Consider the following 14,206-nt stretch of genomic DNA (forward strand, 5'->3'; position numbering starts at 1 on the left):
AATTATTATTTAATAATATAATATTAAAAATTTTTAAATTTAATCGTTCGTATATTAAAATCTTTATTCGTTAATTAAGGATTTTTAATTAATTAAACTTAATTATTTAAAATAACGGGACTTTAATTTAATTTTATACTTTTTAAAATAACGTTTAAAAATCCGTTAAAAATAACGAAACGGTTAATTTTTTAAATAAAAAACGTTCGAAATTTACTCGTAATAAAAATATTTATTAATTTTATTTTATTTTTAAAGAATGTATAATAAATTTTCCTAATAATGAAAAATATAATTTATATATTTTAAAAATCGAAAATAATTTATATAACGAAAATAATAATAATAACGATAAAAAGCTTTATAAAAAATATAAATTAAAACGTATTATTAATTTATCGTATTAAAATTTTATTTTTAATTTATTGTTATTAATTATTAATATTATTAATAATAACCGTTTTAATAAATTGGAAAATATTAAAACGAAAATTAAGTTAAGTTTTAATAATAAAAATATTAAACTAATAATTTTTTTTAAATATAAAAAATAATATTATATAAATAATAATATTCGAATTTTTACACGCGTTATTATATATAAATTAACTTTATACTTAATAAATTACTTTTTTTCCTTAATTAATAATTTTACTTTATATAATTAAACATTATTAAATTAAAAATAATTTATTAATTATTTTTATTTAAACTTTTTTATTAATATTTTTAAATTTAAATATACGAAACTTTTTACCTTTATTAATTTTATTTACTTTATTTTTAGTTATTTAATTTTAAACATTTTTAACGTATAATAAATTATTTATTTAATTCGAATTATTAATTATATTTAATTTATTATTTATAATTAACTTTTTATTTATATTTTTCGGTTTTTTATTTTTAATATTTATTTTTAGTAAAAAACGTGGACGTTTATACGATTAAATCGAAACATTTTCGTAATTATTAATATCGTTATTAAAATCGTTTTAATTATATATATTATTAAAATAATTATTATAATAAGTAAAATTAAATATATTTTAAAAAATATTAATATTATATTTATTTTTACTATCGTTTTATCCGTTCGAATAAAAACGTTTTATTTTAATTAATTTATTAATATAATTTTCATTTTATAATTAAAAATAATCACTTATAAAATTTTTTTAAACTTTTTTAATTTTATTATTTTTTTAAATTTTAAATATATTAAAATATATTACTTTATTTACGTTCGATTTTTTAAAAATTAATATAATTTATTTAATAAAAATTAACCATATAAATTAAGTAAAAAAATACTTTCGAAATAATTTTTTAAATAAAAAAAACGGTTTATTATAATAATATATAATTAATTTTAAATTATTATTAATCGATTTACCCGGAATTATAAACGTATAAAAACGTAAATAAAATTAACGGTTATTTTAAACATTTAATTTAAAAAAAAAATAAAATTATTATAATTAAAAAATTAATAAATATTTTTACGAAAAAGTAAAAAATTAAAATAATTATTAAATGAATTATTTCGTAAAAACTTTTTAACCGTAACGTAATCGTATATATAATTTTTTTTAAACTATATTTTATTCGAAATTAATTTTAAAATAATATAATAAAGTTTTAATTCGTAAATTACCCCGTTAAAATAATAATACTTATTATATAATATTACGATAAAAAAGGACGTATATAATTCGGATTATTTTATTTTTACCTCGTTTAATTCGTTAATATTAAAAAGAAAAATTTCGATAAATATTTTAAATATTTTTTTAAAAAATAATTAACTTATAAAATTTAAATAAAAAAAATATCATTTTATAATAAAATATTAATATAAAAAATAATAAAAATATTAATATATTATTAAATATAATATATTTTTAATTTAATTTAAAATATGAAAATAATATTTATTATTTTATAATATATTATTATTAAATATTTCCATAATAAATTTACTTATATTTATAAACTTTAATATAAATAGTTTATTTTTTCGATTTCGTTTTTCGTTTTCGGTTTATACGTTATAAGTTATAATATAATAAATATAATATAAAAAAAAATAATAAAATTTTTTATTAATAATTTATAAACTTATTAATAAATTTAAATATAAATAACTTAAATAATAAACGTTAATACGTTAAAATAAACTTTTAATTTTATCGTTTTATAAAAATAATTAAAATATAAAAAAATCGTAAACGTTTATTTTTTTTAATTTAATAACGATATTTTTTTAATAATTTAATAATGGTATTTTATAATAATATTATCGTAAAACTTAAAATTAAAAATAACTAAAATTATTTAAATATTTAAATAAATAAATAAATAACGAAAAATAAAAAATAATATTAAATTAAACCTAATAATTAATATTTATTAAATAAAATTTACGCCTTTACCGATAAATTATTATAAATAATATTATTCGTAACATAAATTATATTTCTTTTTTATATATTCATATTATAAAGCCTGTTACATGCATAAGTTAAAATGATTTGGCGGGATGGCGGATTTTCGAATTATCGACCTCCGTCGGTACCTACAGCGTAGGAAGTAGGCTCCTTCTCAATTCATCTGTTACATCACACCCAGCACCACCCCACGATTTATCAGCTAAAGTTCAGTCCACTTACAACATCACCATCCACCTATCCACCACCCACCCTGCCATCATAACTCAAACTATCCCAACTTTGCCCGGCAAGTCTCACAATAATCCCACTTGAGCAATACACTCCTCGGATTCAGATACCCTCCTTGGCATACATTGAGTGCCGTACCTACATACACATACACTTAGATCAGTAAGCAGTAAATCTACTATTCGCTTTCCCTTTCCCATTCCCTTCGCCTATCCTAAACAAACAAGAAAAAAAAGGAACACACCATCCCTCTCAACAACCTGCAGAGCCCGCATACCTGACCTAACCGCCCTACCTGACGTACCTAACGTACATTCATTGGTATCTTAATTTTTGCGCCCGCCTACAGAGCCCAATCACTCCCCGTTATTCCATTGTTCCCCTTTCTATTTATTCTACCCCCTTCCAAGGTTACTGTTTATAATTCCCATCATTGTCAATTCTAGTGGTGCTGGGCATTTCCTTTCCGTTTTGCTAAATTTCCCACTGCCAAATCCTTCGAATCCTAAGCTAAGGAGCTTCGCTCTCTATACATAACCGTACTGCGCGCATCCTAACAAACGACGAATCCAAGTCTAACCGTTCTAGTCTATTCTAGCGTCCCACCTATCACAAGACCTCCGACCAAACACTTCGTGTATGACGACAGCTCTGTGCTTGGTTGGGATTCTTATCTACCCAGTTGTTTACGCAGTTCTTTAACGGTACTCCGCGAGTTTCCGTGCAGTATTTGACCTGCCGCACACTCTGTCTTCCTACTACTAAAGCCTACGTGATCTGCGCTTTTCTCCGCACCATCCAACGACTTCGGCGCATACTTGCATATACCGTCGGTATTCTCCCTTCATCACCTGGACAACTTCAACTTTCGAAAACCTGGCAGGGAACAAGCGTCGCAGTCTCTCTTCCCAGGGAGGTCTGCTAAATAGAATGTTTGGTGGCGGATCTAGCTCTACTTCGGCGAAATGTGATCCCGCCGTCGCCGACTCTACCAAATCAGACAAGAAGCCTCCGTCGCCGGACCGAAAGCGCGACCCTACGTCGACTAGTACTCCCACGAAATCTCCTGATCAGGCTGCCAGCGGCGAGAAGCGCAGTGGCAATGGCAGCCCTCCTGGACGACAGAACCCCGATACTGGCAATTCTGAGAAAAAGCGTAGGAGCTCTGGTGTTGGAAGTAAAGCGAGTAGCCTTATAGCTAGTGCCAAGAACACCTTGAACTTCGGCCAGGTCGGAAGGACCAATAGCGATGTCAGTTCTCAAACTCCTTTACAGAAGTTAGGAAAGCAAGACCAGACACTTGCTGTGCCTCAAGGCCAGCACAACAATTCAGCTGGAGAATCTATCCCTGGACCACGATCGACCTTCCGCGTCGGTGTCTGGGAAGATAGAAACAAAAAATGCCGTCGAACCATGGAAGATACCCACGCGTTTCTCTACAATTTCTTACATACCCCGGCGCCTCAACTCATCCCGGATTCTGGAAACAAGAGTCAAAAGTCACAGAAATCTACATCGGAAGAAGGTGATCGTCCATCTGAATTGGGTTCCCAGGAGATGGTAGAAACTGACAACGGCTACTTCGCGATATTCGACGGACATGCCGGTACCTTTGCTGCAGACTGGTGTGGAAAGAAGCTACATCTTATCCTCGAAGAGACTATACGACGGAATCCCAACGTCCCTATCCCAGAACTATTAGACCAGACTTTTACCAATGTCGATGCACAACTGGAGAAGCTGCCACTTAAGAACAGCGGCTGCACCGCAGCTATTGCCGTTTTGCGTTGGGAGGATCGAGTTCCGAGCTCGAGCTCGGCAACCGGCTCCCAGGCCATTGCCCCTGCTGCCGCAGCAGCTTCGAAGGCAGCGGAAGTGTCCAAAGCAAAAGATAGCAAATCCGAAAGCGACGGCACTAACAACGTGATCCCCGAATCAGCCCATGCAAGGTTGAAAAACGCTGCAGTACGGCAACGAGTTCTTTACACGGCAAATGTGGGTGATGCTCGTATCATCTTATGCAGGGCTGGAAAGGCTTTGCGTCTTTCGTACGACCACAAGGGTAGTGATGAAAATGAAGGGAAACGTATTGCGAATGCTGGAGGGTTGATCCTTAACAATCGGGTGAATGGAGTATTGGCTGTTACTCGTGCCCTCGGCGATACTTATATGAAAGATCTCGTGACAGGACATCCGTACACTACTGAAACTGTCATTCAGCCCGAAGTCGATGAGTTTATCATCATTGCTTGCGATGGAGTAAGTTTTCCAGCTAATAGGACCTTTCACTAATCACGCCAATACTAAAAAATGCCTAGCTCTGGGATGTCTGTAACGATCAAGATGCAGTTGACCTCGTTCGCGATGAACAGAATCCTGTGACTGCTTCAAAGAAACTTGTCGACCATGCCCTGGCTCGATTTAGCACAGACAATCTGTCCTGTATGATTGTCCGATTTGACAAGGCCGCTCTGATAGAGCATCAGAACAATAGGGAAACACCTATTGGTGTAGAAGGAGATAACACTAGCGCAGGTGGTAATGTTAGCGAAGCTGACAGGATTGTGAACTCAACTAAACAAAAGATCGCCGAAGGTGATACTCCTGCCATTGGCATATCAGCTAGCAATAGCGGCCGAGGCCACGACCTCGTACCTATCGATGGCGGAGATAGCTTCAAGCCAACGATTATCGAAGGACCAGTCGAGGAAGAACCTCCCTCATTAGAGGATAGTGACGCCCCAGAAGTCACTGCAGACGCCATACCGAACCCTGGAAGTCTAGTTAGTCCAGAAGCGACGTCTCCGAATACTGGCCGTCCCCCATCGGCGTCTTAACCACGGCTTTCACAAGACGGAAAGTGGCATACAACTTCCATCCTCTTTCCGTCGTCGGCCATCAGGCTTTGCAGCTTATTACTGATAAGTTGTCACGGAAGTTTATCATAGGAAACTTATCTGCACTCTCGTTATTCAGATGCGGTGATATACCGCACGTCATTATTCTGGTACGAGGCATGATGTGCAGATTCAGGGGCAAAAATCCGGGCTACATGGTAGCGAAGCTTCTATAACCCACGAACTGCTGGTTATTTCGGCTGGTCATTTTAATTTTTGTTAGGGACAGGCATTTTAAGGAGTAGACGCAAGTCCAAACAAGTCGGGATATGAAGACCAAGGCGGCCGTAGAGCCATACTAGTGATGATTGGTGCCCTTTGTACGGACTTTTGACGGGGTGCGCGCTTTGAGGTTAGCAAGTACAGCACAGCAATGAATGGACTTCTTAGGGATGCAAAATCTGAACAACAAGGGTGAAAATATTGTGAGAGCAATAGCATTGTCTGAATATTCCTGTCTAGGCGTCATATTACTCGCTGTTGGTTATTCGCCTGGTGGCAATGAAGGGGATATCCTAGCACTTGACTTGCTCTTAACTTCGGAGTCTTGGATCACGAGAGTTTGCTATCTTGGGCGAATATGAAATTTCGTGCGACCTGGCTATGTCTCAAGTATATCGGACACTCCGAAAGTAATCCTTCGTATACGTTGCCACCTTCAAGGTTATAGGATAAGTGACCAAGCCTATGCAATACTGTAATATTGAGAGTCTTATGATGGAGCGAGACTATCTATATAATCTGCTTATAGGAGGCAGGGAGAGGCTTGTCATTGAGTAGGTAGGTAAAAGGTTGTCAATGGCCTGAGGGTTTCAAAACGCCACTACTGCGCAATGAGGTCTTCAAATTCTGATAAGACATACAACGTAAGATATAGGTAGTTGGTTACCTTACCTGAACCAAACATTTGGTATGTCATATTAGATATCTACCTAATGAGGCCGCTATAAGCAACTATTTCCTGGATGAACGGTGTACCTATCTAATTACCTGAGTAGTTGTTGATCATAGATTCTGGGTTGAACTTAAGCCCTGGATTTCTTTTTTTTCTTTTCTAACATATCTGGATACTGATTCGTAAGATGTCACACGCGAGTAAACCCCGCCGACGTAATTGAATCCATCTCGGGCTAACGCTTTGACATAAATGCAATCCGTACATAAGGCACAATTGAATCCTACACATATAAAGTAACTTGAGGAGCTGTGCGTTGACCTGCCTCTTCAGACCACGACTGACGATGTCGGCGAACGGTCAAAGCGTTGGAAACTTCGAGGTCATTGAGAAATGGTTTATAAGAGATCCCTGCCTTACGAGTTTTGAAGACTTTATGGTTCAGATAGTTATAGGGTATGACGTTGTAACTCCAAGGTAGACGTGTACTAATAGTAAAACAAACAGGTTTGTTTCCTTGCCTATTTTCGCCACAGTAAAAGGAACGATCACTTGGGATAAACATCTTCGGAGATTCTGCCCGCTGGAGTTCCTAAGCACATGGGAGGGTTGCAACCTATGTGCCGGGCTTGCATACAGCGGATGTAGGGGAAGGATTCGCTTAGCGATCATGCAATAAATTACGAACTAGGAACTGGGAGTTTAAGCTCTAAAACTCCGTGATATTCACCTGAACGGTAGATCTGGAAACCTGGACCTCTAGTCGCTCTAGATAGGAACTTGAGATGATATCTTGAGACTTACTTCAATCCTTTCAGAGTGGAGATGTTTGATCAACAAATACCTATCGATGACTTGCAGCCAAGACACAAGAAAGTTTTTCGGCAATTCATACCCACGATAAATATGCAAGACATCCATTCTTAAGGCTACATATTATGTATGTATGAATGCTTACGTGATTATACGGGTTGTTCCGAGTTGCCACGATGATACCTTGCGGTGCGTCAATAGATCTACTGGCAGTTAACAGCGAGTGCTTTGGCATGGTATTATGGCATTGAGAGATAGGTAGGTATCCAGATATCTGAGGCGAACTTTGGCATGTATATGATGTGATAAGTTTCTAGTTTGTTTTGAGATATAATAATCCATCTGGCGATCAAGATGCTTCTACCCCCTTTCTAGAAGAGCAACGAAGGGGTCAAAACTCTCCTACTCTTCTAAAGACACCAGGCGGAGAGAGAGCATGTCAAATAATAATAACAATAATAACATCAAATAATAGGGGAACTTCAAAGTCAAAACACAGCTCTCATATTATATGTTGCCCCTGAATAGAATAAGTATGTTCATTTAGACATCTCTCGAGCGGATTGGTTAGTTTTTTAGGTATTTGGGTCTTGAAGATTGCGTATGGCCTATGCACCGGCAGTGCGGGGCCTACATAATAGGTCGACTGGTGTATCCCCTGGTGTATGTACTTGCCAATGCCGCTAATGCAAGGTGGTGAAGATTAGCGGCTTTCCGTCGTTACAGACTTGCATATCGTGGATATCGTGGGTATCTTTGGCCGAAATCTTGAACCGTTAAATTCATACTATGTATACCTAGATACTTCCTTCCCAAGGATCGGACTCACAGGTTTGCCCATTAGCAAATCGAAGACAGTTTTAGCAAGGCAAGCACGTTCTAAGTTGACTCTAAATCCAATTCAGGAAATACCCCAAGACTATTTTGACCTTCGGTTGGAATGAACTGAGCACAGGATGGCGTAGTAGAAACTGTAAAACACAATACCTAGCTGGTACAAAGTACACCTATGTACCTTAATATGAAGTCTCTACCCGTGGACCGTAGAAGGCTCGATGTGGACAGGCTAATCTCCTGCTTGACATTTTTCATAAACTAGATACGTGGGTACATGGTAGGTACATACACATAATCCCGATATCCCCTTTTTCTCTCTCTCATGTCTCTCCGAACCGCCAACCCCCATTGGCTCATGTTTAAACTCACAGCCCTGAGCAATTCTTCACTAGGCCAAACCGGACGTATCCCATATTTCGTCTCTTTTCCTTCGAGTCAAATGTTCTTCTCATCAACCTCCTTCATATTAGTTTAGTGTACATACATACGAATTACCAAAAAAGTAAAATACCTGCCTTCTCTTGTTGTCATTCTTTTAATTTAATTACTCTTCTCGCCTCGTCTTCGTTACCTGGGTCGTATTTATGAAAGAGTTTTGATGAGTCCTTCTACTCCCTAGTTTTCTTGGCTCACTCTTTTCCAATAGGCCACTCCCTTTTTTTTCCCAATTCCGTTCTTATTCTTGTCTCTCGTTGTCGATAGAGAAGACCTCTTGAGTGTAAATACTCTACCTACTATTCTACTAGCGCTCGGACTTCTGCACATCTGCACCCGGGCACACCATCCCCTACCTAATCCCTGATCATTCTCTACTACTCCAGGGCTACTTGGTATGTGGTTAGGTTGGTTTACTTAGCTACGGTATTATTCCCTTCAAGAATCAACCCCCTAATCGAAATTTCCCGTCCCTGGTCGAACCCCATACTATTATCCCGCCTTTCCTCGTTTCGGCCGCCTCAATTCCTCTTCACCAGCGTCCAGAGATAGTTTCGTGCTATGCGCATCGTCCTGGATATTACATTCCGGTAATCTTCGTAATTTTTCTTCGAAATTGGTGGATGGTGTGGTCTCAATGTCGAGCCAGACTGCCAGGCCCTTGAATTGGCTTTCTGGTTCTAGCTCTGGTTCTGGACGACAACCATTTGGATCCTTCTTATATTCTAACTGCCAATAAGGGCGCTGTAAACTAGCAAAGCCTCTCGACGCCCACAAATACAATTTTGAAGCTTTTCCTTCGCGCTCTTGCGACCTTCCGGTTTCTGCTAGGCTAGCCGTCGCCGAGGACGACGTTTACTTAAAATAATGTCGTTAAATGGGTTGGAAGATGCGAAAGTCATAGAAGCTCATAGGGTGGCTGCAATCGAGGCTGGTGGATGGTAAGAATAATCCTTTTCATTTTCACTGATTTTTATTCAATTTCACTTCTCAATGGCTCTAGCTTTTGCGCCGTGTAATAATTCACCCCCAATTGCTGTAATCTCTACTCCTACTTCATCATGTTCGTTTGCCCGTGTTTGCGCCACTGACACAGATGGTCTTGAATAGGTTTCTTCTTAAGTACTCCAATCGCGATGAAGTGGAGCTTCTAAGTCGTGGGAATGGCGGTATCGTCGATATACGCGGCGCAATTGCGAAATACGAAGAGACGTCGCCACTCTTTGGCTTTTTGAGATATAGGCGGAGGAATGTTATATTGAAATACGAGCCTGATGATTGCTCGAGGCTTGTAAAAGGTAAGCGATTCCAATTTCTCACTTATCTGCTCGATGTTTCCCCTACCATCGACAAAGTGCGGTACGGAATAGCTAATCTGACATAAATCATGAATAGCTCGCGCTGCTGTACATTTCAATGCAGTTTGTGAACGATTTGCGCCATGCGATACCACTTTCGAGATTTCGACAGCCAAAGATCTGAAGGATAGCAAGCTCTCTGCAGCTTGTTCGTTACACGCTGCATCGGGATCAGCGTCATCATCTTCGAGTTCGTTGCGCCGGCGGAGATTGAATGAGATTGCTGAGGAGGAGGAAGAAGAGGAAAGAGAAAGAAAAAGACAATCTACTGTCAAAGAAGAAGATAGACGCGCATCGTCCATTTACTCGGCACACGCTCGCCCGACATCACCTGAAAGACCTGCAATACTTGACCGCAAACAAATTTCTGATCCTCAAGAGACGAATTTTGCCTCGACAACAAATGTCCCAGAATTTACGGGAGCCGATAGACCAACATCACCTACTAAATCCGAGACTGCTCCTCGTTTATCTTCGCAATCTACACGTCCCGATCCATACAGTTACTCAACACACGCGTATGGCAAGCCAAAAGTGAAACTTGGACCACGACCATCTTTAGATGTCAGTAACAGACCTTCAACAGCAGGAAATTTTCGGCCCATTGCAGCTCTCCCAGCAGGCTTCAAATTTTTCTCAAAGGGAGGCAAAAAAGGACATTCTCAAGATTCTGAACACGCCGACAAGGTTGAGGATATGGCACCAATCCCTCCTAAGCCATCTGTACCTATCCCCGAAGTGCCTCAGGACAATGACAACCAGCTTCCACAGCGGCCTGCGACGAGTTCGGGAGCTTCTATGAAGTCAACCAACCACTCGTTGGCTCCAACGAAAGAGGTGAAGATGACGCCCGAGAAGGCAAGGCTTATGAAGGCTATGAAATTAAGGGAGAAGAAAAAGATGATGAATTCCATGACAGCTGAACAGACCGAGGTCATGGATAAGAATGTAGATAAGGAAGAGGACGATACGGATGCCAAGGATTCCCTAAGAATTAAGGATGCTGGTCACCGCACAGTGTCCCATGCCGATTCTGGTATTGCCATCGACCCGCCCACTCCAATGACGATCAACACTGAAGACACGTCAGATTCCCACCCAAACTCACCGACAGCCGCAACATTATCAGAAATAGGGGCATCTACAAAAGCATCATCCTTGTCTGAATCAACCGACGAGACTGTACAAGTGACGAAAGACACTGGTGAAGACGTTGAATCAACGACGTTCCAAGAGGTTCATATAAACATTTCTGATTCGGGACATGCTACGGGGACTACGCAAGATAAAGAATCACGGGCTGTGACGCAGGAGACTGATGTCTCGGACATGGGAATTGTCGAGACTGAGGAATCTAGCCAAATTCCAGTATCCAACAATCCTTTACAAACGAGAGAACCAGCGATCCGAGAATCTATAGAGGTGGACGAGCCAATCAAAATTTCCTTGTCGACCCAAGGAAACGACACACGGCAATCTCCGAAGGAAGAAGACGCGCCTAAGTCGCCTTGGGGACTGCCCGTCTCGAAGTTCTCTTCCAACGAATCTCGAACTCCTACCTCGCCAACCACCAACAGCCTTAAGTCAAAGTTCTCTATACCGGAGATTTCTCTTCCAATTGATTGTGATTCTGTCCCCGATCTCCCAAACAGGTCTGAAGCTCGCTCGACGTCGACGAACTCCCGAGAACGAACCGGACTCGACTCGTCACCCAACACGAACGCAGAGGTCGACCTTCCTGTCGAGAAGAACGCGAGACGCAAGGCTTCTGTCGGACCAATTCGAACCGATCTGTCGAAGACCACACCGCGTTCTGAAGTATCCGATCCTCTTCTCGACGATGATCTAATGGACGAGCTTCAATCGGCAACGGTTCAAGAGGCCAAACCTATCTCCGTCTCGAAATCACCCATTACTCCCGTCTTCCCTAATAACAACCTGCTTGGCCAAGCTCCGAAGTTAGCTCGTACGGTCTCGAACCCGATGCGTGGGCCTCTTCTCGCGCCTAGCGATGTGTCACAAGTAAGCGCAAGAAGTGTCTCGGCCGGCGGTGCCGCTTTCCTACATTCAATTACCCGACAGGCTTCTAACGCTGGTTTACAATCAAAGAAGAACAATATTGGGTCAAGTATCTCGCAAAGAATCAAGGCTTTAGAGAAGCTCTCAAGTGGTGGCCCTGTAGAAGATGCCCGCCCCCGAACAGCAACGCCGTCCTCCCAATTCTTTCATGCCCGTAGACAGAGTATAAAAGAACCGGTGAGGTCCCAATCTGTGGCAGACCGTACGGATTCCTTAGCACGACATGCACCTACACCCGAGCGATCTCGAGAAGTGACCCCCGAGACCCCCGGCCAAGAGCGTCGCGAGAGATCTTTGTCAGTCGCTAGCAGACTTAGCGTGTTCGAACCGACAACCTCGCCCCGCGGACGCCCCGAATCCATACAGGTTACTGCAAGAATCATTCGTGATCCTAGCCAAAATCTACTGAAGAAGGCCGAAACGAATACGAGCCTCGGCGAGTACCCCCAACTTGACTTGAAGCAATCGCCCCTGGTCGTCGATCTGCAGCGAGCAGAATCACAACCCTTCCCTAGACCACAACCAACCCCGTTAGCGACACCACCCAAGGAGACAATTAAAGAGAGGCGGGATAAGAGTTCAGATGATGCCGAGAAGAAGAAACGACGACGTTCTTCCTTGAGTATAGTTAAGGAATTTATGAAGGATCGCCGGGCGTCTATTGTTAGCAAGTCAACTGATAATCTGTCAATACTATCACCGAATGACGCGAAGTCTCCAAACAGGCCTCCCTCGGCTCACCATAATTCCGGCGGTTTCGCACGACGCTTGTCGATTTCAAGCCGTCGTTCCTCAATCTCTCGTGAGCGAGACAATGCGGCATCTACACCTCTGGGATCCCCGGCTGTACTAAGCGACAGCGGCTCGGAGACTGAGAAGAGCGATAAGAAGAAGAACCGAGCGTCTCGATTTATGAGGCGCCTATCGAATTCGCTTAATGGTAGCCGCAAGAATACGAGTCCACACATATCTCCGACCGTCACTGAAGAAGATGCCGACCAGGTCGCCGCCGCCACTGCTACTACAACCGCTGCCGCCGCTGCTTCTACGACCGATGTATCTACGTCTTCTCAACCAGCCGTTGTGGCGTACATGGGAGATGTGAACGTGCAGTTCCCCGACAACCTCTTGTGGAAGCGCCGTAGTATGTGTCTAGATACTCAGGGTTTCCTTTTCCTAAGCGCGGTCCAAGGTGTTGCTACCGCTGGAAGGGACAAGGCCGGTCTGAAGCGTTATCATATGAGTGATTTCCGCGCGCCCTGCATTCCCGATGTCGAGATCCAGGAGTTGCCCAACAGCGTCGTCTTAGATCTTTTGGAGGGTTCTTGTCTTCAAATTGCCTGCGAAGACAGAGCTGGCCAGCTGAATGTATTACATGGTAAGAACTTACCTATTTATCATCCTATCATATAATCTGCTTACTAACACTGATTTCCAGCTCTGCAAGACGCACACCAAAGCCACAGCTCCTTCGGACAATAGGCTCGAAGTCGTTTTTATTACTGCGATCGACCCGCTTCCCATTCCCAAAATTTCCTTTGATTACGACAGATACCCCATCCTCTTTTCACCAACAGTGTCGATAAAAACGCATCATCTGCATTTCCTTTTGTGCCCCCGGGTTTTTACAGTCAGACGACGCCCCTTTCATTCCGGCAGCCATTGCCGTGACTATTTTCGCATTTCATGAAGTCCTATAACCTAGAAGGCGGCTGTTACACTTGTTTAGTAACGTCGCCTGGAATTTTGTACTCTGAAGATTTCTTTTCTGCTCGCCTCCGGGGTAAACGATACCAGCTTTTCGGACTGATATTCCAAGGAGGTATGCTGTATTTTCCTGCATCTCGCCAGAAGGGGTAGGGCGTTGATTGCTTGTTATTCTACAGTCGTAAGACTGGAGGGGAACTTCCGAGGGAAACGATGGGTAGGAGAATGTAAAACGAGTGGTACCTAGTGCTCTGTACATAGCAATAGCATCGGCATGCTCTCACAAAGCATGTTATGTGTGTGTCAAATCAAGTATGGAGACCATATGATTTACAAGTTTCCCGTCTATTCAGAAGATGTGATACGTAGCACATCGCCATTGGGGTTGTTTTTGAAAAGGGTAGGTTGTGTGACAATAGGTATGCCAAGTCATAGATTTCTTTGTTATATAACAGCTATGTAATTATGTAATGTATAATGTGGTTGACAAGTCATTGTTCGAGG

The 14,206-nt window shown here is 40.6% G+C and overlaps 2 protein-coding genes across 2 annotated transcripts; both read left to right on the forward strand.

Annotated features, from left to right (window-relative positions):
- Window positions 1-3,311: 3,311 nt before the first annotated feature.
- On the forward strand, window positions 3,312-5,737 carry GGS22DRAFT_104518 (PP2C-domain-containing protein). Its single transcript, XM_047957772.1, has 2 exons — window positions 3,312-4,940; window positions 5,000-5,737. The coding sequence occupies exons 1-2, from the start codon at window positions 3,612-3,614 to the stop codon at window positions 5,516-5,518; spliced, it is 1,848 nt and encodes a 615-aa protein (XP_047820946.1). The 5' UTR covers window positions 3,312-3,611; the 3' UTR covers window positions 5,519-5,737.
- Window positions 5,738-9,068: 3,331 nt separating this feature from the next.
- On the forward strand, window positions 9,069-13,693 carry GGS22DRAFT_104556 (uncharacterized protein). The gene is made up of 4 exons (XM_047957773.1): window positions 9,069-9,499; window positions 9,669-9,856; window positions 9,954-13,373; window positions 13,434-13,693. Exons 1-4 carry the CDS (start codon window positions 9,426-9,428, stop codon window positions 13,475-13,477), a joined length of 3,726 nt encoding a protein of 1,241 aa, XP_047820947.1. The 5' UTR covers window positions 9,069-9,425; the 3' UTR covers window positions 13,478-13,693.
- Window positions 13,694-14,206: the final 513 nt, after the last annotated feature.

The sequence above is a fragment of the Annulohypoxylon maeteangense genome (assembly GCF_022496945.1).
Source record: "Annulohypoxylon maeteangense strain CBS 123835 unplaced genomic scaffold GGS22scaffold_4, whole genome shotgun sequence".
NCBI classification, from domain to species: domain Eukaryota; kingdom Fungi; phylum Ascomycota; class Sordariomycetes; order Xylariales; family Hypoxylaceae; genus Annulohypoxylon; species Annulohypoxylon maeteangense.

What these genes read in the sequence shown, in the direction of transcription:
- GGS22DRAFT_104518 (XM_047957772.1), top strand. Translation starts at nt 3,612, where the DNA reads ATGTTTGGTGGCGGATCTAGCTCTACTTCGGCGAAATGTGATCCCGCC. An exon ending in TCATCATTGCTTGCGATGGA is followed by an intron (nt 4,941 to 4,999) that starts GTAAGTTTTCCA and finishes AAAAATGCCTAG; the next exon opens with CTCTGGGATGTCTGTAACGA.
- GGS22DRAFT_104556 (XM_047957773.1), top strand. Translation starts at nt 9,426, where the DNA reads ATGTCGTTAAATGGGTTGGAAGATGCGAAAGTCATAGAAGCTCATAGG. An exon ending in GCAATCGAGGCTGGTGGATG is followed by an intron (nt 9,500 to 9,668) that starts GTAAGAATAATC and finishes GGTCTTGAATAG; the next exon opens with GTTTCTTCTTAAGTACTCCA. An exon ending in CCAGCTGAATGTATTACATG is followed by an intron (nt 13,374 to 13,433) that starts GTAAGAACTTAC and finishes ACTGATTTCCAG; the next exon opens with CTCTGCAAGACGCACACCAA.